The sequence below is a fragment of the Ranitomeya variabilis genome, chromosome 4, assembly GCF_051348905.1.
Source record: "Ranitomeya variabilis isolate aRanVar5 chromosome 4, aRanVar5.hap1, whole genome shotgun sequence".
Taxonomy (NCBI): Eukaryota; Metazoa; Chordata; class Amphibia; order Anura; family Dendrobatidae; genus Ranitomeya; species Ranitomeya variabilis.
Window position 1 is genome coordinate 303,521,963 of NC_135235.1, and position 26,187 is coordinate 303,548,149.

The window sequence follows — 26,187 nt, forward strand, 5'->3', positions numbered from 1 at the left end:
GGTTGGGAATTGTGAAAAGTGCAGTATGTATGGCTCACCTCATTGGAGCTCATGCTGTTTGGAGGTATTTTATAGACAAGGCTGTTACAAGGATTGGGGCAAGGTCCTCCTTCTAAGGGTAAGGTCACCTCTGAAGATCCAGGATTCAGGAGAGGATTCCAGGAAGCCCATCGGATCATACGCATATAAGATGCATTAGATAGCATTGTATTAGAAGGCACCTAGGAAGAAAGCAAATAAGAAATGATGACGAGATCACAATGTCCCAATACCCATTCCTGGAGCTCAAATACCATCGCCATCTTTCCAGCATAGCTATGGATGTATACAGAAATCATAGGACCACATAGCATCGACCTCACCTCCCAAAGACACCACAGTCACATTTACCCACTGCATAGCTTGTGAAAGGCAAGTCCACTATTCCATTTAGGAATGTATCTGCATAGGGAAGTTCAGTTTTCTCAATTTCAAAATATTATAATTCAGGCTGCCTACTGACAAAACATTGGCTCATTCAATATGGATTTATACAGCCACCACTTGGGGGAACTCACTGTATATGGATTAATACAGCCACCACTTGGGGGAACTCACTGTATATGGATTTATGCAGCCACCACTTGGGGGAACTCACTGTATATGGATTAATACAGCCACCACTTGGGGGAACCCACTGTATATGGATTAATACAGCCACCACTTGGGGGAACCCACTGTATATGGATTAATACAGCCACCACTTGGGGGAACTCACTGTATATGGATTTATACAGCCACCACTTGGGGGAACCCACTGTATATGGATTAATACAGCCACCACTTGGGGGAACTCACTGTATATGGATTAATACAGCCACCACTTGGGGGAACTCACTGTATATGGATTTATACAGCCACCACTTGGGGGAACCCACTGGATATGGATTAATACAGCCACCAGTTGGGGGAACTCACTGTATATGGATTTATGCAGCCACCACTTGGGGGAACCCACTGTATATGGATTAATACAGCCACCACTTGGGGGAACTCACTGTATATGGATTTATACAGCCACCACTTGGGGGAACTCACTGTATATGGATTTATACAGCCACCACTTGGGGGAACCCACTGTATATGGATTTATACAGCCACCACTTGGGGGAACCCACTGTATATGGATTAATACAGCCACCACTTGGGGGAACTCATTGTATATGGATTTATACAGCCACCACTTGGGGGAACCAACTGGATACGGATTAATACAGCCACCACTTGGGGGAACTCACTGTATATGGATTAATACAGCCACCACTTGGGGGGAACCCACTGTATATGGATTAATACAGCCACCACTTGGGGGAACTCACTGTATATGGATTTATACAGCCACCACTTGGGGGAACTCACTGTATATGGATTTATACAGCCACCACTTGGGGGAACTCACTGTATATGGATTTATACAGACACCACTTGGGGGAACTCACTGTATATGGATTTATACAGCCACCACTTGGGGGAACCCACTGGATATGGATTTATACAGCCACCACTTGGGGGAACTCACTGTATATGGATTTATACAGCCACCACTTGGGGGAACCCACTGGATAAGGATTAATACAGCCACCACTTGGGGGAACTCACTGTATATGGATTTATGCAGCCACCACTTGGGGGAACCCACTGTATATGGATTAATACAGCCACCACTTGGGGGAACCCACTGTATATGGATTAATACAGCCACCACTTGGGGGAACTCACTGTATATGGATTTATACAGCCACCACTTGGGGGAACTCACTGTATATGGATTTATACAGCCACCACTTGGGGGAACCCACTGTATATGGATTTATACAGCCACCACTTGGGGGAACCCACTGTATATGGATTAATACAGCCACCACTTGGGGGAACTCATTGTATATGGATTTATACAGCCACCACTTGGGGGAACCAACTGGATACGGATTAATACAGCCACCACTTGGGGGAACTCACTGTATATGGATTAATACAGCCACCACTTGGGGGGAACCCACTGTATATGGATTAATACAGCCACCACTTGGGGGAACTCACTGTATATGGATTTATACAGCCACCACTTGGGGGAACTCACTGTATATGGATTTATACAGCCACCACTTGGGGGAACTCACTGTATATGGATTTATACAGACACCACTTGGGGGAACTCACTGTATATGGATTTATACAGCCACCACTTGGGGGAACCCACTGGATATGGATTTATACAGCCACCACTTGGGGGAACTCACTGTATATGGATTTATACAGCCACCACTTGGGGGAACCCACTGGATAAGGATTAATACAGCCACCACTTGGGGGAACTCACTGTATATGGATTTATGCAGCCACCACTTGGGGGAACCCACTGTATATGCATTAATACAGCCACCACTTGGGGGAACCCACTGTATATGGATTAATACAGCCACCACTTGGGGGAACTCACTGTATATGGATTAATACAGCCACCACTTGGGGGAACTCACTGTATATGGATTTATACAGCCACCACTTGGGGGAACCCACTGTATATGGATTTATGCAGCCACCACTTGGGGGGACTCACTGTATATGGATTAATACAGCCACCGCTTGGGGGAACTCACTGTATATGGATTTATGCAGCCACCACTTGGGGGAACTCACTGTATATGGATTAATACAGCCACCACTTGGGGGAACCCACTGTATATGGATTAATACAGCCACCACTTGGGGGAACCCACTGTATATGGATTAATACAGCCACCACTTGGGGGAACTCACTGTATATGGATTTATACAGCCACCACTTGGGGGAACTCACTGTATATGGATTAATACAGCCACCACTTGGGGGAACCCACTGTATATGGATTAATACAGCCACCACTTGGGGGAACTCACTGTATATGGATTAATACAGCCACCACTTGGGGGAACTCACTGTATATGGATTTATACAGCCACCACTTGGGGGAACCCACTGGATATGGATTAATACAGCCACCAGTTGGGGGAACTCACTGTATATGGATTTATGCAGCCACCACTTGGGGGAGCCCACTGTATATGGATTAATACAGCCACCACTTGGGGGAACTCACTGTATATGGATTAATACAGCCACCACTTGGGGGAACTCACTGTATATGGATTTATACAGCCACCACTTGGGGGAACTCACTGTATATGGATTTATACAGCCACCACTTGGGGGAACCCACTGTATATGGATTTATACAGCCACCACTTGGCGGAACCCACTGTATATGGATTAATACAGCCACCACTTGGGGGAACTCACTGTATATGGATTTATACAGCCACCACTTGGGGGAACCAACTGGATACGGATTAATACAGCCACCACTTGGGGGAACTCACTGTATATGGATTAATACAGCCACCACTTGGGGGGAACCCACTGTATATGGATTAATACAGCCACCACTTGGGGGAACTCACTGTATATGGATTAATACAGCCACCACTTGGGGGAACTCACTGTATATGGATTTATACAGCCACCACTTGGGGGAACTCACTGTATATGGATTTATACAGACACCACTTGGGGGAACTCACTGTATATGGATTTATACAGCCACCACTTGGGGGAACCCACTGGATATGGATTTATACAGCCACCACTTGGGGGAACTCACTGTATATGGATTTATACAGCCACCACTTGGGGGAACCCACTGGATAAGGATTAATACAGCCACCACTTGGGGGAACTCACTGTATATGGATTTATGCAGCCACCACTTGGGGGAACCCACTGTATATGGATTAATACAGCCACCACTTGGGGGAACCCACTGTATATGGATTAATACAGCCACCACTTGGGGGAACTCACTGTATATGGATTTATACAGCCACCACTTGGGGGAACCAACTGGATACGGATTAATACAGCCACCACTTGGGGGAACTCACTGTATATGGATTAATACAGCCACCACTTGGGGGGAACCCACTGTATATGGATTAATACAGCCACCACTTGGGGGAACTCACTGTATATGGATTAATACAGCCACCACTTGGGGGAACTCACTGTATATGGATTTATACAGCCACCACTTGGGGGAACTCACTGTATATGGATTTATACAGACACCACTTGGGGGAACTCACTGTATATGGATTTATACAGCCACCACTTGGGGGAACCCACTGGATATGGATTTATACAGCCACCACTTGGGGGAACTCACTGGATATGGATTTATACAGCCACCACTTGGGGGAACCCACTGGATAAGGATTAATACAGCCACCACTTGGGGGAACTCACTGTATATGGATTTATGCAGCCACCACTTGGGGGAACCCACTGTATATGGATTAATACAGCCACCACTTGGGGGAACCCACTGTATATGGATTAATACAGCCACCACTTGGGGGAACTCACTGTATATGGATTAATACAGCCACCACTTGGGGGAACTCACTGTATATGGATTTATACAGCCACCACTTGGGGGAACCCACTGTATATGGATTTATGCAGCCACCACTTGGGGGGACTCACTGTATATGGATTAATACAGCCACCGCTTGGGGGAACTCACTGTATATGGATTAATACAGCCACCACTTGGGGGTACTCACTGTATATGGTGTTATGGACCTGGTGGTTAGGAGCACCCGAAATGACCTGATGGTTAAAATGGAAAAACCTGGGACAAGCTCTGAGGAAGTGGTAACTCTACTGACCGCAATCCCTAATCCTATCACACACACTAGAAATAGCCGTGGAGCGTACCTAACTCTCCCTAGACGCCTCTTCACAGCCTAAGAGCTAACTACCCCTAAAGATAGAAATAGTAACCTACCTTGCCTCAGAGAAATTCCCCAAAGTAAATGTAGCCCCCCACAAATATTGACTGTGAGTTAAGAGGAAGTAACAAACACAGGAATGAAACAGATTTTAGCAAAGGAGGCCGAATCTTCTCTAGACAGACAGAGGATAGGAAAGGGAACTATGCGGTCAGTATGAAAAACTACAAAAACCACGCAGAGTGTGCAAAAAGACCTCCACACCGACTCACGGTGTGGAGGTGCAGCTCTGCACCCCCAGAGCTTCCAGCTAGCAAGGAAATATCATAATAGCAAGCTGGACAAAAACATAGCATGTACTGAGAAATATATATGCAAAAAACCAATGAACAGCAAATGGACTAGCAAGGACTTAGCTTCTGCTGGAGTAGACAGGTCATCAGAGAAATCCAAGAGAGATCTGAATCAGTACTGAGACATTGACAGCTGGCATGAACTAACGACCTGGGCAGAGTTAAATAGGGAAGCTAGCAGCAGCAATAAACGAGGGCAGCTGAGAAAGCCAACCTCAAAGATCAGCAGTTCCACTCAAAGCCACCAGAGGGTGTCCAAGGACAGAACTCACCAAAGTACCATTCACGACCACAGGAGGGAGCCCGAGAACGGAATTCACAACAATATGGATTTATACAGCCACCACTTGGGGGAACTCACTGTATATGGATTGATACAGCCACCACTTGGGGGAACCCACTGGATATGGATTAATACAGCCACCACTTGGGGGAACTCACTGTATATGGATTTATACAGCCACCACTTGGGGGAAACCACTGTATATGGATTAATACAGCTACCACTTGGGGGAACCCACTGTATATGGATTTATACAGCCACCACTTGGGGGAACCCACTGTATATGGATTTATACAGCCACCACTAGGGGGAACCCACTGTATGTAGATTTATACAGCCACCACTAAGGGGAGCTTACTGTATACTGATTTATACAGCCACCACTAGAGGAACTTGAAGTATATAGATTTATACAACCACCACTAGGTTAACTCACTGCACAAATATTTACACAGCCACCACTAGGTGGAGCTGCTCTCTGTATGCAGTCACCATCAGAGGAAGCACACTATATATGAATCTATACAACTACCACCAGAAAGAGCTCACAGTACATGGATTCATACAACCACCACTAGGTGGAGCTGCTCACTGTATACAGAGTTATACAGCTACCACCAGGGGAAGCACACTGTATGTGGATTTATACAGCCACCAACAGGAGGTCACCGAATATGGATTTATACAAATGCCACTAGGTGGAGTTCACTGTAACTCTGGCTGTCTGCTGTCAAACCAAAGTGGGTCTCATTGTATATAGATTTATACAGCCACCACTAGGGGGAGCTTAGTGTATTTAGATTTATACAGCCACCCCACTAAGTGGAGCTTAGCGTATATAGATTTATACGGCCACCACTAGGGGGAGCTTACCGTTTAAAAATTTATACAGCCACTGGTAGGGGGAGCTTACCGTAATCTACAGCCACCGCTAAGGGGAGCTTACTGCATATAGATTTATACAGCCACCACTAGGGGGAGCTAAGTGTATACAGATTTATACAGCCACCACTAGGTGGAGATTACCGTATAAAGATTTATACAGCCACCACTAGGAGGAGCTTAACCTATATAGATTTATAAAGCCATCGCTAGGGGGAGCTTACTGCATATAGATTTATACAGCCACCACTAGGGGGAGCTTACCGTATATAGATTTATACAGCCACCACTAGGGGGAGCTTACCGTATATAGATTTATACAGCCACCACTAGGGGGAGCTTACCGTTTAGATTTATACAGCCACCACTAGGGGGAGCTTACCGTATATAGATTTATACAGTCACGGCTAGGGGGAGCTTACTGCATATAGATTTATACACCCACCACTGGGGGGAGCTTACCGTATATAGATTTATACAGCCACCACTAGCTGGATATTACTGTATATGGACATATACAGTTAGTATTGACATTAATCAAGAAATCTGCATGCAATGATCTCCTTCTAGTGGTAGTTGCAGGTTGCCACCACATCCACCACAGGCTTAGCATATTTTCCATTTAAAGGGGCTATCTCACTAACAACATTTATCACCTATCCTAAGGATAAGTGAAAAATATGGTAGATAGGAGATCAATTGCTGAAACCCCCACTGATTGCGATATAGCAGGAGTTATACATATGACTTCTCCCATAGGTTCACAGAACTAAATGAGGCGGTCACCCACGTGAATGTCTACTTTATTCACATGGGACTTTGGCGCCCTTGCCCTTAGAATCAGTGGTTGGGTGATGAATGTTGTTTGTGTGGTAACCCCTTTGAGAATAGGCTTCAATATTACCCCATAGAGTAAGGGTTGTTGCCCTGGTGCCTGGGGGGTACCCATGAGCAATTCTTCACTTTAGGAAGACATCAGCATTATGTATATACCCCTGGGTATGGGGGGTACAGTTACAAATCATGCACTGTGGCCCCCAAGTGCTTCAAGCTACAATTCACAGGACTTAACGTAGATCACTTGCTATTTAATTGCTCAGGACACATTTCTTCTTTTTTGGGGGCCAAATACGTGCATTTCTCATGGGAATAGGCCTAATGTCACACTACAGACTTTATGAGAGACCTGCCGAGGTCTGAACAGTCGCGCTTTAATTCCCATTGTTATTTAGACAGATCACACTTATAACATTTCTGGAGCCGACTTCAATTATGTAGACAGAATAATGTTTTGGACAAGTCCTTACGCTGAACACATAGCGGGGGTGCCATGAGTATCGCCACAAATGGCGGTAAAGCAGCGGTAATGCTCATTATAGGTAATATTCATGTATTATGTTAACGTCTCCTTCTTGAAATGAATTTGCCAGTGCGTCTCATCTAGTGCGATTTATGCCATATATTTGTACATTACCCCGTCACATCCACAGAGAACAATGCACATCGAGCTGGAGCCCGCTCCGTCATATCAAATCTGCAAATCCGAGGCCGTAACATATAGGAAGAGAAGGAGCAGGCGGAGGGGTGGGCCGCTCTCTGGCCTCTTAACAGGGAGATTTCATTCCATATTGCTTGACTGGACAACCTCATTAACAGACGGATGAAGATACGGAGCGTCAGACCAGGAAGTAACAGCAGAGAACGAATGCGCGGGACCTGGGACGGAGGCTTCGGAGGTCTCTGAAAGGTACTGAGGAGCGGGCCGGGAAGGGGAAGTATGGCGAGGCACCTGCGGGAGAGGAGGACCGGACCTAAGCTGGGGCGCCGGCACTATACTTTCTTTTTAAATCATAATGACAACCCAAAACATCCAAATGACCCTGATCAATAGTTCACATACCCTGGTGATTTTGACCTGATAACATGCACAGAAGATGACACAAATGGGTTTGAATGGCTACTAAAGGTAACATCCTCACCTGTGACCTGTTTGCTTGTAATCAGTGCGTGTGCATAAAAGCTGAGTGAGTTTCTGGGATCCAGACAGACTCTTGCATCTTTCATCCAGCCACTAACGTTTCTGATTTGTGAGTTATGGGGAAAGCTAAAAAATTGTCAATGGATCTACGGGAAAAGGTAGTTCAACTGTATAAAACAGAAAAGGGATACAAAAAGATATCCAAAGAATTCATAACGCCAGTCAGCAGAGTTCACACTGTGATTAACAAATGGAAAATCAGGGGCTCTGTAAAAACAAACCACGGTCAGGTAGACCAACAAAAATTTCGTCCACAACTGCAAGGAAAATTGTTCGGGATGAAAAGAAAATCCCACAAGTAACACCAGCTGAAATACAGGACTCTCTGAAAACTAGCGGTGTGGCTGTTTCAAGAAGCACAATAAGGAGGCACTTGCAGAAAAATGGGCTGCATGGTCGAGTCGCTAGAAGAAAGCCATTACTGCACAAATTCCACAAAGTATCTCGCCTACAATATGCAAAACAGCACAGAGACAAGCCTCAAAACTTATGTTACAAGCTAATTTAGATGGATGAGAACAAAATCAAACTTTTTGGCCACAACCATAAACTTTACATTTGGAGAGAGGTCAACAAGGTCTATGATGAAAGGAACACCATTCCTACTGTAAAGCACGGAGGTGGATCGCTGATGCTTTGTGGATGTGTGAGCTACAAAGGCACAGGAAACTTAGCAAAAGTTAAAGGAAAGATGAATGCAGCACCTTATCAGCAAATACTGAAAGCAAATATGCACCCATCAGCCCAGAAGCTGTGCATGGGACGTACTTAAACGTTCTAACGTGACAAAGATCCAAAACACAAGGCCAAGTCGACCTGTCATTGGCTACAGCAGAAAAAAGTGAAGGTTCTGGAGTGGCCATCTCAGTCTCCTGACCTCAATATCATTGAGCCACTCTGGGGAGATCTCAAGCACGCAGTTTATGCTAGACAACCCAGACTTTTTGCTAAGAAGAGTGGGCAGCTTTACCATGTGAGAAAATAAAGAACCTCATCCACAACTACCACAAAAGACTTCAAGCTGTCATTGATGTTAGAGGGGGCAATACATGGTATTAAGAAAAGGGGTATGTGAACTTTTGATCAGGGTCATTTGGATGTTTTGGGTTGTCATTATGATTTAAAAAGAGAAAACACAGTAGTTTAACAATAAAAAGGAGGTCTCTGAAAGGTACTGAGGAGCGGGCCGGGAAGGGGAAGTACGGCGAGGCACCTGCGGGAGAGGAGGACCGGACCTAAGAAAAAGGTTTGGTGTTATCATTCATATTCTCTGAAAAAAGGCCAAGAAAGCAAAAATTCTGCCAGGGTATGTAAACTTTTGAGCACAACTGTATATATAATCATTATAGGAGCACTTGATAACTAATTGTGTATACTGTAGAAGACACTGTGGCTCGCAAGCACCAGTTAAGAGGGAGAATGATGCCGAACCACCAACTCACCGGTCTAGCGGATGGAGGTTTCCGCTACACCACCTAGAACTTCTTCAAGAAATCTTAATGTATCTGGATAATGAAAAATTGCATTTAAAAATAGAGTTCAGTTTAATGGTCTGGGCAAAACATGTAAAGAAAAAAATCTGTAATTCAATGTGCTGTCTACAGAGCGAAGATAAGATGGCTATAAGCCACACAAGGGCTCCATGTAGTGAATCATCCGGAGCCGCGGGGAGAGATGTATAATTATATGAGGGCACAGGTGTCTTCTCAGGAGTGGGCTGCATCAGCTGCACCACCAGGACCGGCCCATGTGTTACGTGGTAGATTAGCTGCTAATTATGAGTCATGTAACATTTCGTTCTATATCTTTCTTGAAAGGTAACTTGCAAGTCATATACCACCCACAGATATTCTAGCTAATGCATATTGTTATCGTTATACTGTGTTTGCAAATAATAAAACCATATTACATAATGTACCGGTACTGTACCCAAAACATAACAGGCAAAACAAGCACTGAAAAGTTTTAGAATCCATAACAATAAGCTACAATTTATTTTTAAATAGTCCTGAAAGAGTTATCGGCATTTGATAATCCGTTAGAGGAGTCCCCCGATTACAGATGTCAGAAGGTAATGCCAAAGACTCCAACACTGACTATTGAGGGATACTGGCAGCAGAGTCACAAGGAAAATGAGATGTTACATTGTAGTCACCGAAATCAATAGGTTATCAGTGTACTGCATTGCCCTCCATTATAAAAAAGAGTCCTATACCCAAGGATATCTACATAGGAAAAACATCCGTACGGAACATTGTAACTGGCATAATAAGCTGACACTTTCTGTTGTCTGTCATTTGCCAGCTTTGCTGCGCAGACTGTGACATCGTTTGTAAAAGTCATCTCATTATCGTTTCCGTTTTTCCCTTCCCTTCTTCCAAGAGCCATAACTTTTTTATATTTCCGTTAATATAGCGTATGAGAGTGTGTTTATTCCAGGAAGAGTTGTACTTTTGAATGAGGCAATTGATTTTGCAAAATAGTGATGGAGAAAATTCCAAGTGCGGTGAAATTGCAAAGAAAAGTGCAACGTCACAACGGTTTTCTTTTTTTACCGTGTTCACTATATGGAACATGTAGTAATCATGGACTGGGGATTGCAATTCTTCCCAGTAAACGAGGAATTCCCAGTAAGTGTGGGTCATAACTCACGTTATGTCCCTGTACCATTGTACACACTGCCCACCGCTACTACCGATGGGATGGTTTAGTGAGGGCCTTGGATCGGCACCGCCGGGGTCCGCCAAGCCCCTGGTGGATAGCAGAGGAGACATCGAACTTGACTATCTAGAGGAAGTAAAAGTCGTAAGAAGGATCTTTTGGTGGACCCCGGCATATCATGAAAGTGAGTACACCCCTCCCCCTCACATTTCTGTAAATATTTTATTATATTGTTTCATGGGACAACATGTCAGTGTACAGCTTGTAAAACAGTGTAAATTTGGTGTGCCCTCTAAATAACTCAACACACAGCCATTAATGTCACCTGGTGTGACTTCTCAAGTTCCCCCGCACCACAACAATGACCTCGCGACAGGTTTTACCGATCAAAAGATAAACCGCGGATACCGGTAGGTAGGAGGCAGTTCTCAGGGCATCCATGTAGAGACCACAGATTGACATTGCCAATTGACGAGGTCCAGCAAATCAATTCACACCAACTTTAAGTGCAACCCAATAAAATGGGTTTTACAAAACCTTTAAACACTCTGTATCCTTCCAAAGTCCTCACCTATCAGACATTTATCACACATTCTTCAGCCATGCCATAAATGTCTACAATCGCCAGGCTCGGACTGGCCCACTGGGGAGCAGGAGAATCCTCCGGTAGGCCCCTGGGAAGGAGTGCTATGAGCAGGACTATTGCACTTGGTTCACTATTTTCAGAAAAAGGTATCATCTAATTACTCAATCAACAAGCTAGCCAAATTACATAGACTTACAAGTAAAATTATATACTAGGGTCAGGTCATTTTTGCATGTGACTGAATAGCGGGGCCCCAAGAATTAATGTTATAGGTGGGCCTTTGCCAACATCGCAGTACCCTTTAAGTATATAAACATACAATGATATATACGGTGCTATGTAGCTCATTTATTTTATATATCCACAATAATAAGATTCTAAGTGTCTTTCACATTCCCCTATATCACGCGGATGAGGGAAGCGACACTGTGGTGTCAATGTGGCGGCTTTACAAGTCACGGCTATGTGCAATGGATTAGTCACCATGTGATATTTAGGTCTGCGGGGCACGCTGCAACCTTTCCAGCCCTGGATATCAGTATAGATGAAGTTTGCTTTTATCCTTTGCAGACATTTTTACTTCTGCAGATGAGCCGACGACCTTTACTCATCGCTTCCTTCGTCAATTCGTATTTAGCAGCCGACACGGACATAAATATGTCATTTTCCAATTGCGTTCAAGGCTCCTAAGAGTGAAGTAGTGAAGTTTAATGACCGAACTGTGCAAGAAAGGAAAAAAAAAAAAACTATTCCTCTACAGCCTGGAAGGAATCTAGGTGTAAATTACGACCAATAATTGACTCATTTCTGTTAAAATACTGACTTCGGTCTGGAGTTTCATCATCGGTATATTGATTAAGGATGACAAAACAAATCTCAGCACCCGGACACACTGACTAGCAATGGAGGTATATTGAAAGGTATTTATGATGCAAAAGTACTTCTGTGCTGCCTGGTGTCTGACTACTCCTGTAGTACCGCAAGGAGCTGTCCGGTAAAGTGGCGCCTGACGTGACTACTAGGGAGCATCTAGTCGCAAGATATATCTATTCATATAGGATAGGTCATTATACCAGATAGGTGGGACTAACGACACCCCCATGATCAACTGTAGCCAGCAGATCTAAACCCATTGAATGCAGCTGCACAGTGCTACTCCATCAATGTGTAGTGGTCGCTGCCAGGCACTGCAGAACAGCTCCTTTTCAGGACACCCAAAGCCTTCATCGATAAGCTGTGCTTACATCCAGCCACTACCAAAGCTTAGAACAGCCGATCAGTGGTGGTACTAGGTGTCTTGAATAGAAGCTGTGCTGCAGTACTCAGCAGCGGCCGCTACACATTGAATGAAGATGCTTAATGCAACTCTACTCAATGTGTTTACACCCAGCTGAGCTTTTAACAGCTGAACGGTGGGGGTGCAGCAAGTCCGATCTCTACCAGATATTGATAACCTATCGTCGTCAATATATTCTGATCCGGCATCCCCTATACCACATAGATGCTAGGGAGTTGGGGGGGGCTCAGCAACAAAAAGTATGAAAGGAAGTCAAATATGACATGAAAAAGATGACAAAGATGTAACAAATGCATGAAGTATTGGTCGATATTTTGGCTAAAATATGTAATGTCTCCAACCCACTTTAAGGGTCCTCATTTTCGTGTGAGTCCCTGCACGAACATTAAAACCAACTCAATGAAAAAGACAGAACACTTTTTTTAAAATAGCATAAAGTAGAGACAACGACGCTGATTTTTAAGCTGTGCCACTAATTGGGCTACTTGCTGTAGTTTTGATAAATCCCAAGTTTTTTTCCCGCTGCGGAGCTGCTAGTACTCTCAATGATGAGCTTCTGCTATATAATCCTTGCTAGCCACTTGCCCCACCATTGATAAGCCAATTTCTGTGTATTCACTGACAAACAATGGAAGCGGGCGGGTTAGACAAAGCCCATTGTTGTGGATTCTGTTTGTGGGCTCCCTCTGGTGGTTACTGCTGGTACTGGGTGACTTTGGTGGGTTGCGGCCTTTGGTTTCCACCTGTCTATCAGAGGCTGGGTGTTTCCTATTTTACCTGGCCTTTCTGTCATTTCCCTTGCCGGCTACCAATGTGTTCAGATGTGCTCTGTTTGGTTCCTGCCTACCTGCTCCCAGATCTTTCAGGATAAGCTAAGTGCTGATTTTCAGTTGTTGGTTTTTTTGTCCAGCTTGCTTATTATGTCTCTATGCTAGCTGGTAGCTCTAGTGGACTGAGGTTCTCCCCATGTGCCATGAGTTGGCACATGGGTTCTTGTAATCTCAGGATGGTTTTTTGATTAGGGTTTTTTGCTGACCGCTCAGACCCCTTTTGTATCGTTCTGCTTTCTAGTTTACAGCGGGCCTCAATTTGCTGAACCTATATATATCATCTCTATGTGTGTGCCTTCCTCTCATTTCACCGTCAATACATGTGAGGGGGCAACTATACCTTTTGGGGTTCATTCCTCTGGAGGCAAGTGAGGTCTTATTTTCTCTGCAGTACTAGTTAGCTCTTAGGCTGGTGCGTGGCGTCTAGAACCAACGTAGGCACGCTCCCTGGCTATCTCTAGTTGCGTTTGTCAGGCGTAGGGCAGCGGTCAGCCCAGGTTCCATCACCCTAGAGCTCGTCCGATATTTTGTATTACTTTGCTTGTCCCTTGCTATCCCTAGCCATTGGGATTCATGACAGCCCATGATTGAGAAGACTAGAAGAGCTGCAGCAGATAAAACTTTTTATCAAAAGGAGCACATCAAGGTATTCAGATTGGGACTTGTAACACATTCTCTTTTAAAAAAAAAATATATATATATATATATATATATATATATATATATATAATACTGGCACTGGGGCAATCTAACTGCATATGTTAATTAATTCAATTATTGAACACAGTAAGTGGGTTCCTTGAATACTGGGAATAGAAAATTAAATTCATACATTTGTTGAATGTTGAAATCCAACTTTCTGCCCCCATATTCCCACCCAATAATTTCTTTGGGGCATACTAAAGAGGGCTTGCATACATTAACATGGGAAAGGCTGGCCAACTTTCATCTTAAGTTTATGGTCATTTTGGGGATGCTGAAACCCCAGGATATGGTGGAAAACAATTAGAAAAAAGTGTAAAATATATCCAGATTTCCTCCGGATATTCTTCGGTCATGTTCTCTTTTTCTAATTTTACAGTATTTTGCACACGACCTCTAGAGAAATTTGGATTTCAGCTCCGTTGTATGTAATTCCCACATTCCACACCAGGAACAAATTAAATATTTAACCTTGCCCTCGTCTGTCTCAGGTTTCCTGCAAATGCCTTAAACAGTTTCTACATTATTCATTGCGGCTCATCACTCAGTCTCGCTATTTTTTTTTCTCACTTAAATCCCAGTAAATAAGCGTTGAGGAAAATAAACTTCCAGTGGAAGAAATGACTTTCAAGCTTCTTGTCGGATCTGTAAACATTTTGCACAGAATGATTCGTAGAGCTGGATCACTGTGGAAAGTGGCATTAGGATTAACAGATTAGCGGTAAGGAGAGCGGTGCATCAGAAAATGACAAGTGTATGTATCAACTATCTCACTCACTCCATGGGGGTAATACTCTGGGCGACAAGGCAGTATATGTGAGCATTAGGTCACCAGTCATTTGTAAATTACCATGGCCCTAAGTGACCTCGGCAGATCACTACAGGTGGATTTTAAAATAATAAATCAGCAGGTTTTCATTATGTAATGTGACAGCAGCATGATGTAGGGCGGAGACCCTGATTCCAGTGATGTGTCACCTAGTTTACTGGGTGCAGCAGATGTTGATAGAATCACAGTATTCTGTGTACATTGCATAGTGACAGAAAGCTTCTAATCAGTGCTAGGGGCGTGGTTGGACCAGGAGGCACGAGACATCTAGTCCTTTCAGAGTTTTATCAGCAGGAGATTATCACTATAGGATTGAAACAGCAAGCAGTCCGGTACTTGTCATAGTGTCACGGGGTTACCTTGACAGTGTGGAGCCAGAAGACCACAGCGTCCGATTGCTCCTACTCCGACGCTGAGAAGAAACACTTCTCCTTCATTTTAATGGTGTTTATTCCTTCTGGCAGAACAGGGGTTAATCGGCCATGTTGGAAATTTCTGTGCTCAGTTAGCCACTCCTTTCCACTTTATAATCTGGGCTCTGTTGCTAATCCTTGTCAGAGCTAGCATTTGCTGCATGGCTAACGGAGGGAAAGGAGTTCATATGAGAAGCAGAGTTGGAGGAGTTATCTGTGACTGTTGCTTGGTTTGTACGTGTAGTAATTCCCCATCATTCTCTATTTTTGTTTATTCCCCTACCTCCACGACCCCATGCATTCCTGTTATAGGAGTGAATATTTTGTATGCCTGGAGTTTTCTGTTAACCCTTGTTTGTGTTGCCTTGTTTGTCGGGTTGGTGTACTATGTTGCACAGTAGCGCCCCTCTTCCCTGGGTGGGGAAAGAGAACAGACAGAGGGCTGACTCAGGAGATAAGGCAAGGGTGGAGGCCCCGGCATCTTAACTTTCAGAAGTATCCCGGGGAACAGGGCGAGCTAGGGCACCCTTAGTGTTAGGGACAGGGAAGGAGCCCCTGGTCCCGGGTCACCCGACAGCTGGGTCGTGACACATAGTCTGATGAAGAGGACCGATGCATGACATCTGCGGCTTGCAAATTTGACCGGCAGAGCTCTGTAGACGTGCTGTCTATAGAGATCTAGCAGTGCTGGTCATCAGAACACGTGCAAAGCTTACAAGCTCTTTCTAATCAGCCGGTAAGCACAGCTCTGAAGTTAGATCCCAATCCCGGACAGCTTCACTGCCACAAATTCTGAATGAAAACAGAAGAACAAGAGAAACCATATACAAACTAAAATGTGTCTATACAAATGAACAGAGCATGGGAAACAAACAAGGAGAATTCAAGCTACTAACACAGGAAGAGAGATATGATGTCATAGGCATCACTGAAACTTGGTGGGATGATACACATGTTTGGAATACAAACCTTGAAGGCTACAACGTATTTATTAGAAACAGGCTTAACAAGAGGGGATGAGGTATATGTTAGGAAAGCGTGTATCTCCACAGAGATTCAAGCTTCAGCGAATGGTAGCTCAGTAGAAACGGAGTAAGAATATAATGAGAGAATAACAGAAAGGAAACTATTTTAAGTGTTTACTATAGGCCACCTGGAGAGACTGAATGTATCAATGAACTCTTTTTCCATCAGATGTCTGTTTTCAAAAAAGTACAACATTGATCATGGGAGATTTTAACTATCCAGATATTTGTTGGGAATCTCTCTCAGGCAAAAGTAATTGGTCCAGAAAATTCTTATTTTCTCTGGCTGACAACTTTATCTTTCAAAAGGTAGAAGATAGAACAAGAAGATATACCATCTTGGACCAAATTCTGACCAACAGGGAGGAAATGGTTGAGTAAGTAAAGGTGTCTGGGAATTTAGGAGGCAGCAATCATGCTATCCTCGAATTTGGATTACACGAGGAGGAAGACTTGTGAGGAGAAAAACTTTAAAGGTTGGACTTCAGAAAGGCAGATTTTAATGAACTCATAAAGAGGGTAGAAAAGGTCCAATGGCTGGATGTTCTAAAGGACAGCAATGTCCTAGAAGGATGGGAGATATTGCTAAATGAAATTCTCACTGTACAATCGGTAACAATCCTAAAAAGACGGAAGAATTGGAAGCATTTAAAGAGACCAGGAGGAACACAGAACTTAAACACTTTCTAAAAAGCAAAAAAGAAACATATCAAAAGGGAAGAGGGGAGCATATCTAAAGAAGAACATAATGCTGTTGGAAGGGAAAGCAATAGAAAAGCTAAAGCCAGTAATGAATTGAGGCTTGCAAGAGAGACCAAAAGCAATAAAAAATGATTTTAGGAGTATGTCAAATGCAAAATAAAAGTAAAAGATACTGTAGGATTTTTACAGGACGAAAAAAGTTAAATGGTCAAAAAAGATATTGAGAAGGCCAACATTGAAATTCCTATTGTACATCTAAGTGCTCCAAGAAAGAAAATGTAACATCAACTGATCTTCACAATGCCATCGAAGGAATAAAGGAATCCACACTATCAATAAACAGAGAGATGGTGGGGGAACACTTACCTAATTTACATCTCCTGGTCCAGACAAATTATATCCTAGGGCACTTAAAGAGATAGCAGAGGAAATTGCAGAAACACTAGCCAGAATATTTGAAAAATCCTGGAGAACAGGAGAAATGCCAGAAGATTGGAGAAGGGCAAATGTTGACCCTATGTTCAAAAAAGGAAAGAAGATGGAGCCATGAAATTACATCCCAGTAAGCCTTACGTCTATACCAGGAAAGATCTTTGAACAAATTATTAAGCAGCATGTATGTAAGTATGGATTTGTAGCAAACAAATCATGTCAGAATAATCTAATTTCCTTATATGATGGAATCACTGACTGGATGGATCAGAGAAATGTGGTAGATATAGTCAAGCTCGACTTCAGCAAAGCATTTGATAAAGTATCTCATGCTATCCTTATTGAAAAAATGACTACGTATAGGATTGACAAGGTTACAGTTAGGTGTATTCATAACTGGATCAGTGACCATACTCAAAGAATGGTCATAAACGGCTGTACATTCAATTGAAAGAGTGTTTCAAGTGGGGTAACACAAGACTCTGTCCTGGCCCCAGAGTTGTTCAACATTTTTACATTTTTATAAATTATTTAGATAAGGGAACTGAAAGAAAACTAATCAAATTTGCAGATGATACAAAGCTAGGAGAGATAGCTAACACTAGATAGGAAAAAGAAAGCATTCAGAAGGATCCAGATAAGCTTGAACAATGTGCAGCGACTAATCGAATGATATTTAACAAGAAGAAATGCAAGATTCTACACCAGGGCAAGAAAAACAAAAATTACATCTACAGAATCGGAGGAATAGAACTAAGTAACAGCACGTGTGAAAAAGAATTGGGTATACTAATAGATCACAGACTGAACATGAGTCAACAGTGTGATGCAGCAGCAAAAAAGGCAAACACGGTTCTAGGATGTACTAAGAGAAGCAAAGAGTCTAGATCTCCTTGGTCAGGCCTCATCTGGAATACTGTGTCCAGTTCTGGGCACCACATTTTAAAAAAGACATTGAAAAACAGGAGCAAGTTCAGAGAAGAGCTACCAGGATGGCAAGCGAACTGCAAAGTATGTCCTACGAGGAACGGTTAAAGGATCTGGGAATGTTTAGCGTGTAAAAAAGAAGGCTAAGAGGAGACTTAATAGGTTTCTACAAATATCTCAAGGGCTGTCACAGTGTAGAGGGATCATCATTATTCTCATTTGCACATGGAAACACGAGAAGCAATGGAGTGAAACTGAAAGGGAGAAGATACAGATTAGATATTAGAAAAAAACGTTTTTGACAGTGAGGGTGATCAATGAGTGGAAAGGGCTGCCTTGAGAAGTGGTGAGTTCTCCTTCAATGAATCAAATAGAGGCTGGACAAGGATCCGTCTCAGATGGTTTAGTGACTCCTGCATTGAGCCAGTCCACAATGACCCTTGAGATCCCTCCATCTCTAACATTCTATGATTCTTGTAAAGCTGCAGAGGCAAACCTGTCTCAGAGCAGAACCTCAGAGCAGACAGTACAGGCCAGCAGCTAAACGACGGCGCTAGTCTGAACTATCACTTAGGCCTCATTCACAAGTCAGTATTTTTGAATCATTGTTTCAGGAGGAGTTTCTCCAAAACACTAAACAGGTGTCAATTTTTCAAATGTAGTTTTTCTCTGAAAGCTCCACTCTGGTTTTGGAATACAAACACTAATGCAAAAATACTGATATGTGAATGAGGCCTTACGCGGGAGCTCCCCACCACCTAGCAAACCCTAAGCCGTAAGGGAAGCAGTGAAGCAGTGCACTCCTGACGAAGAACCTCTTTAATAGGGATCCTGTCATGTTGAAATTTTATGTGATCTGCAAGCAGGAGGCCATAGAGCAAGAGGAGATACTGATCAGATTACTGTACATTTTGGAGAGAAAAGTTTCAGTAAAACTTGCATTTGATTTATAGCAATCCCGGTTTTTTATTTTACTACGAATCCAGTAGGTGGTCCTACTCAGTGACTGACAGTCTTCCCTGTATGACTGTGCCTGCAGAGATAGCGGTCAAATCACTAGTAGGCCCACCCACTGGACTCATACATACAAACACCATGGATTTGAGTTAATAAAATACAAATTATTCTGATTTTTTTCCAACAAACCCATATCATTCTGTTCAGCTTCTCCTTTTCTATACCATGCTGTCCACAGATAAAACTGCTTGCACTATGTGACCAGTTCCCTATAAGTATCCTGCTTTGGCAGGACTCAGTGAGAAATCAGGACGCACAGCCTTCTGGAGACCAGCAGTGAGAAATCAGGACGCACAGCCTTCTGGGGCCCAGCAGTGAGAAATCAGGACGCACAGCCTTCTGGAGACCAGCAGTGAGAAATCAGGACTCTCAGCCTTCTGGGGACCAGCAGTGAGAAATCAGGATGCACAGCCTTCTGGGGACCAGCAGTGAGAAATCAGGACGCACAGCCTTCTGGGGACCAGCAGTGAGAAATCAGGACGCACTGCCTTCTGGAGACCAGCAGTGAGAAATCAGGACGCACAGCCTTCTGGGGACCAGCAGTGAGAAATCAGGACGCACAGCCTTCTGGGGACCAGCAGTGAGAAATCAGGACGCACAGCCTTCTGGGGACCAGCAGTGAGAAATCAGGATGCACAGCCTTCTGGGGACCAGCAGTGAGAAATCAGGATGCACAGCCTCCTGGCAGCACTGGGTTTGAACTAGACCAAGAACGACATCTGCACAGTATTTGTTCTTCTATTTTGGCTGGCTTTCCTCTGTTTATGCACTTTTCACCCTTACTACTGAAAAAAATACTTTTATGTAAAGTTGAACTCTATTAATTTAGCCCAATGTGTGTGTGAGACAGGGAAAAAATGATTGTGAGCCCCACTGAGGACAGGGACGGATGTGAGTGATGACAAATTAGGCTGTGATGACAACCATAACATGGACCCGGCCTTGTGTGATCAAGCACTGGGACATGGAGTCGTGATGTAACAGGGCAGACTCTGATCCTGTAGTTTTCCCAGATATTCAGAGCATTCCCCACTAATGACTAAACGGTTTTACTAAATCTTCACATTCTCCATTAAAAGCCAATTATCGAAGATCTTTGGCAATAATTCTGTGTTGTGCTGTTCATTGGTTATTCCTCCTGGAAATGTATGAACAAATTGACAACTGGGTGTCATCATTTCACTTGTCAGTCAGCACTGATTGGACAGTGACAGGGTATGTAGGGGCAGGCCTTCAACTTGTACCACCCAGTTGTCAATTAATTCATATATTTTTGAAGATATACGCAGGAAACTGCACAGTTTAGAGAAAAAATTATCCCGTACTGTTATTTCATGAAGAATATAAGTATTTAACATGTCAGTAATGCTGACAGGTATTCTCTAATGTGGATCCTTTGAGCCCCACCAAATGGTCAATGACCAGGGCTGAATGTGCCATTTGGGCAGGAGGCCTGTGCCTTCAGGTGACCCAGAGAAAAGGACACATAAGCCATTTGGACCAAGAATGTGTAAATTAAAGGAAGTCCGTGACTCTGAAAACACTAAACCACCCATACAGATTTCGCCCCTATAACAATCATAGATGTATTATTTTGTATACTAATGAGGGGGCTTTGCTGCTCCTTTGGATCAGTGTACGGTTACGTCTCCTCAATTAGCACACTGAACATTTTGTCATATCTTTAACACTGCTTGAACTTTACAGCCACATTCACACAGTGTTATTGCTGACTCCAGTTTTGGCTTTTGTCTGCTGCACAGTAGCAAGCGGTGGCTGCGGACAGGAGCCTGCGATGAGAGCTGGCAGTGAGACTACGAGTGTGGTGGCTGCAGTATCAGCGAGGAAGTGCAGCCCCACCGGTTGTCATATCTTGATTAACAGAGCTGAACTCAATTAGTAGCTCTGAAGCCGCTCACAGTCATTGCAAGCTCTCATCGCTGGTTCCTTTCTTCTGCCACTCAGTACTCTACTGCAGACAGGAGCCAAAGATCAGAGCTGGTAATGACAAAGAGGATAGCTACATTAACCTTGTCCGGGTACAGAGACGCTCATGGTCATATCTTGATTGACAGTGCTAAAGTCAACCAGCAGTTCTTAACCTGCACCTTGCCAGCTCTCATCATTGCTCTCCTGTCTACGGGAAAGTACCGAGCCACAACCGCAGACAGGAGCCAGCGATGAGAGTCAGCAATGATAATATAGGAGCGTGGCTTCAAGCAGAGTTCAGGCTTTACTTGCTTGATCGCTGTTAATCAAAATGACAAATTGAAGGGGAGTAACCAAGCACAAAGCCCTTTGGCTCCACCAAGGTCCCTTTATTTGCATACAAAATATATGGTTTTATGTAAACTAAGCTACAAGCAGCTACACTACAGGTATGATTTTTATATGGGTCAAGTCCCCTACATATCTGTTTTAGTGGTCTAGTTAGTATTTTTGGGGTAACAGATTCCTATTAAGTGTATGTATACATTAATTGGGTGTGCACAGTGCTGTAGAACTGAGACGAGGACATTCAGGGAGGGACAAGATTCAGTGCCAGCAGGGGCGTCCATAGAAATCATGGGGTCAGATGTCAAGGAAGAATGATGGAGGAGGGATTGTGAGCTAAAACTCCATCCGCCATCATTGCTTTCAACTGTATCGGCATCCAGGATGCTGATGCATTGGAACGTGCAACAACGAGCGCCTCACGTGCCCCATAGTAGCCACATAGCCTGTGTCATTGGTGGTACACCATTGGGTGCTAGATTTTGTGATATGCTTTATTTGGTAAGAGCAGACTTTATAAAACCAGACATGATTACAGGCATAGCCTCTGTGATTGCTTAAGTCTATGTTGCCAGATAATCTGTGCCTACAGGATAAATCCAGTGCTGTAAAAAGCAAGAAAATACTTATAATGTGTAAAAATGCATCAGAAGTTTGTATTGGATCATTAGAAGCGAAGACTGTAAGACACGACCTTTTTTGAAATTTTTATACCAAGTTGTAAAGAGATCTTAAAAGCCTTCTTAATGCTTAAATAGACCCATAATGATCTTCAACCAGAATCATCTTCTAAGTTTCCGCTCCGTAGCAGAGCCTGTCATGGATGTACGTAACACTGCATCACATCAGTCAGGAAGATTTATGGGACCATTCAATAATTTATATGACATTTCTAACCCAGAAAGAAACCTTACAAATTAATAGGCTGACAGATGTCTAATGAGATTGCAATGGTTCACAAAAATAGCTCTTATGTTTCCATAATACATCTCTTATATAATGAATATTTATATAGGTGACATTGCCTCCAGCATGTCAGACTGGTTGGAATAACGGCGCGAGCTCTTGTGGAAGCGTAACCTGTTAACTCCTGCGCCACTAAAATGGAGGATGAGGTACGCTTAGTTGCAAAAGTGATGGTGTCACGACTCTGATGTCGGGTGTCCCAGGACTAGGGTGTCCTTCCCTGTCCCTAGCACTAGGGGAGCACTAGCTCGCCCTGCTCCCCGGATTACTTCTGATGGTGAAGACGCCAGGGCCACGTTCCTTGCCTTAGCTCCTGAATCCACCCTCAGTCTGTACCCTTCCCCCACCCTAGTCACCCTAGTACACTAACCAGACTAACAAGGTAATACCAACATGGATAAAGGAAAATACCAATCATACAAATGTACTCACACAGACAACAGAGGAATACACCAACGGGGGGGTGGAGGATGGAGTAAAACCAAAGTAGGTGAATGGGAATTAGCACACACCGAAAGCCTAGCAACAGTCACAAATAAATCCACCAAACGCCTTCTCCAATACCCACCTCCAGCCATGTAGCATAAGCTACATCTGACAATGAGTGCTAGCCACGACCCAGATTATATAGGAAATGGGAGTGTCTAACAGTGCACAGCTGAGAGCTTTAAGCAGGAAAGCTTCCAGGAGCTCTCAACAGAGCAGATTAACCTCTGCACTGCTAAAAGAAACTTGCACCATTGAATATGAAGGTGAAGTTCTTCTTAACAGTGCAGGAGTAGAAGTCAGACGCTGCGGTCTTCTGGCTCCTTCTGTGTCGCGGTAAACCTGTGACAGTTGGACTGCAAAGAGCGTGACCACCAGTAGCTTACTGAACATAGTGGTCACTTTTTGCATCCCTATTCAGGGGACCTTCACTCCCGGTTCAACAGGAAATGCCAATAAATCCTCAGAAAAATACACACTTTAGGGTCTATTTGCACAAGTCCCAACCCCATTGGAGGCCTTTTAACACAGCCAGTCTTGCAACAAACAGGTCGTTTAGGAGATATGGTCATAGTATGCGGGTTTTACTTATGAATGTGTGCAGGTAAAATCCACAGAAGACTACAAACCAGTAAATGAGATTTTACAAATGCATCACAGAAATTGAGATGAGATGGTATTTTTAAAACTGTTAATCTCTTGTGCAGATTGTACTGGAGGATTTTACAAACTTTTCAATGCATAGGGGTAAAATCTGCAGCAAACTACAGATGGAATACATGCAGATTTCAAGGGGGATTTGACAAGGATATGGATCTGAAACATCCCATGTGTGAACCTACCCTAAAATTTACAATCAGCTATAGAGAGGATGGGATCTGCAGTTCAAGAGGACGTGCAGCTAACAGATACAAAAAAACACAAAGTATTAATGAAACAAAACAAAAATGTGTCTTATATGTGATTGCTTACTCATTGGCCTTCAAGAGAATGTTTCAACAGAAAATGACCTGCCTGTTCTGTACAGTACACTTTTCAGCAGTCTCATTATCATCACAGACAGGATTACAATGACAGGTAACATCTCTATACACAGCTCTGTATATCACTGCTTTACCCTGCCCATTTTAGCTTTACACAGGCAAATTAGACGCATCCATACAAAAGATAGGGTCTGAGTGTCACGCACAGTGTAGGAAAGACTAAGTGCAACACAAAGGGATGAGGGGAAGGAAGCCCAACACGAGGGAAGCGGGGAGTGGAGACCCCTAGGCGGATCGAACATCATCCTGTCTGCCCTAAGCATCCCTATATAGGTTCCGCACCTATCGCCAAGCAATATACCTAAACCCTGCCTGACCCTAGCAGTAAGCCCTGCTTAGGGAAGGATGGGGTTTAGCACTGGTTGATCCTCGCTATAACTAAAGACAGATGGGATAGACAAACAAGGGGAACACTTAGCCTGAGTGGACTCAGAGAGAAACACAGACGTCCTCCATACACCAAAGAGGAAGATAGGCGACCGCTATAGCTCCACACCTCAACAGTGGGAAATGGAAATATCATCGGCAATGCCAAGCAATAAGCTGGGAGTCTATAAACACCCCGTTCTAGGTGTGTCCATTAAAGCCAGGGGAGGTTGCCACTGGGTCCTAAAGTCAAAAGGACTAGGAAGGAGTCTGCAAAGCCAAGCGCAGAGACCTTCTGCAGCCAGATGCAGAGCGACTGTCTGCAGCCTCTGACACACCCGTGACACTGAGTCAGTCTATTGCTGCTAATGTACATGTAAATTTCCTGAAAGAAAAGGAAGTATGGGGTCGGGTTTGAATAGCCCTAGTGGATAGTGTGAAAACTGAAAAAAATGTTTTAATAAATACTGATCGAGAGCACTCAGCATGGGAAACCATAAAACTTTAAACTTTTACTAAGATATATTAAAAATACTCAATCACAAAAACGGTCTAAAAGCAAGTAACACTTAGAATTATACTGAAAAGTGCCCATGATGACAATAGTCCAGATAAAAAATGGAGAGATCTCACCCATGTCCATAGAGATCAGTAATATAGGACCACTCTGGAGGAAGAGGAAGGGAATACCTTGGTCCCTATTGTCCCCTGTCCTGACCCATGTGAATAGCTCCCGCCCTAACAAGGGCATTACCCAAGTGATGGTCTAATAGTAATGAACCCCAAACATTTCTTACCATTTTGGCCTTTTTACATAGGCCTCCTCAGGGTAGAATATAGCAAGGGGTGAATATATATAGAAATAAATGACTTGAGTAGTGCAGTAGCACTAAAATCTCAAAGGGGCATAAGGGTCTCACCTAACGTGCTTGATATCAAACAGGCTGTGTCAATATTGATTAGGACAATGCAAAAAGGCTGAAAACCGTAGGAATGTTTTGGGTTCATTACTATGAGGACATCACTTGGGTACTGCCCTTGTTAGGGCTGGAGTCATTCACATGGAGCAGGATAGGGAGCAATAGGCACAAAGGTATTCCCTTCTACATCTAGAGTTGTCCTATATTACTGATCTCTACGAACACGGGTGAGATCTCTCCATTTTTTTATCTGCACTGTTGTCGCCATTGGGACTTTTCTATATAATGTTTGTCATAAGTGTTTCTTGCTTTAAGACCGTTTTTGTGATTCCGAGTATTTTTAATA

At 43.6% G+C, this 26,187-nt stretch overlaps 1 protein-coding gene across 4 annotated transcripts in view; it reads right to left on the bottom strand.

Annotated features, from left to right (window-relative positions):
- Positions 1-26,187, bottom strand: part of NPHP4 (nephrocystin 4) — a 249,137-nt gene that overhangs the window by 137,214 nt on the left and 85,736 nt on the right. For all 4 annotated transcript variants that reach the window (XM_077250341.1, XM_077250340.1, XM_077250338.1 and 1 more), the window contains exon 10: positions 39-221. In XM_077250341.1, coding sequence (XP_077106456.1) covers positions 39-221 — 183 coding nt within the window. The remainder of the gene's footprint in view (positions 1-38; positions 222-26,187) is intronic.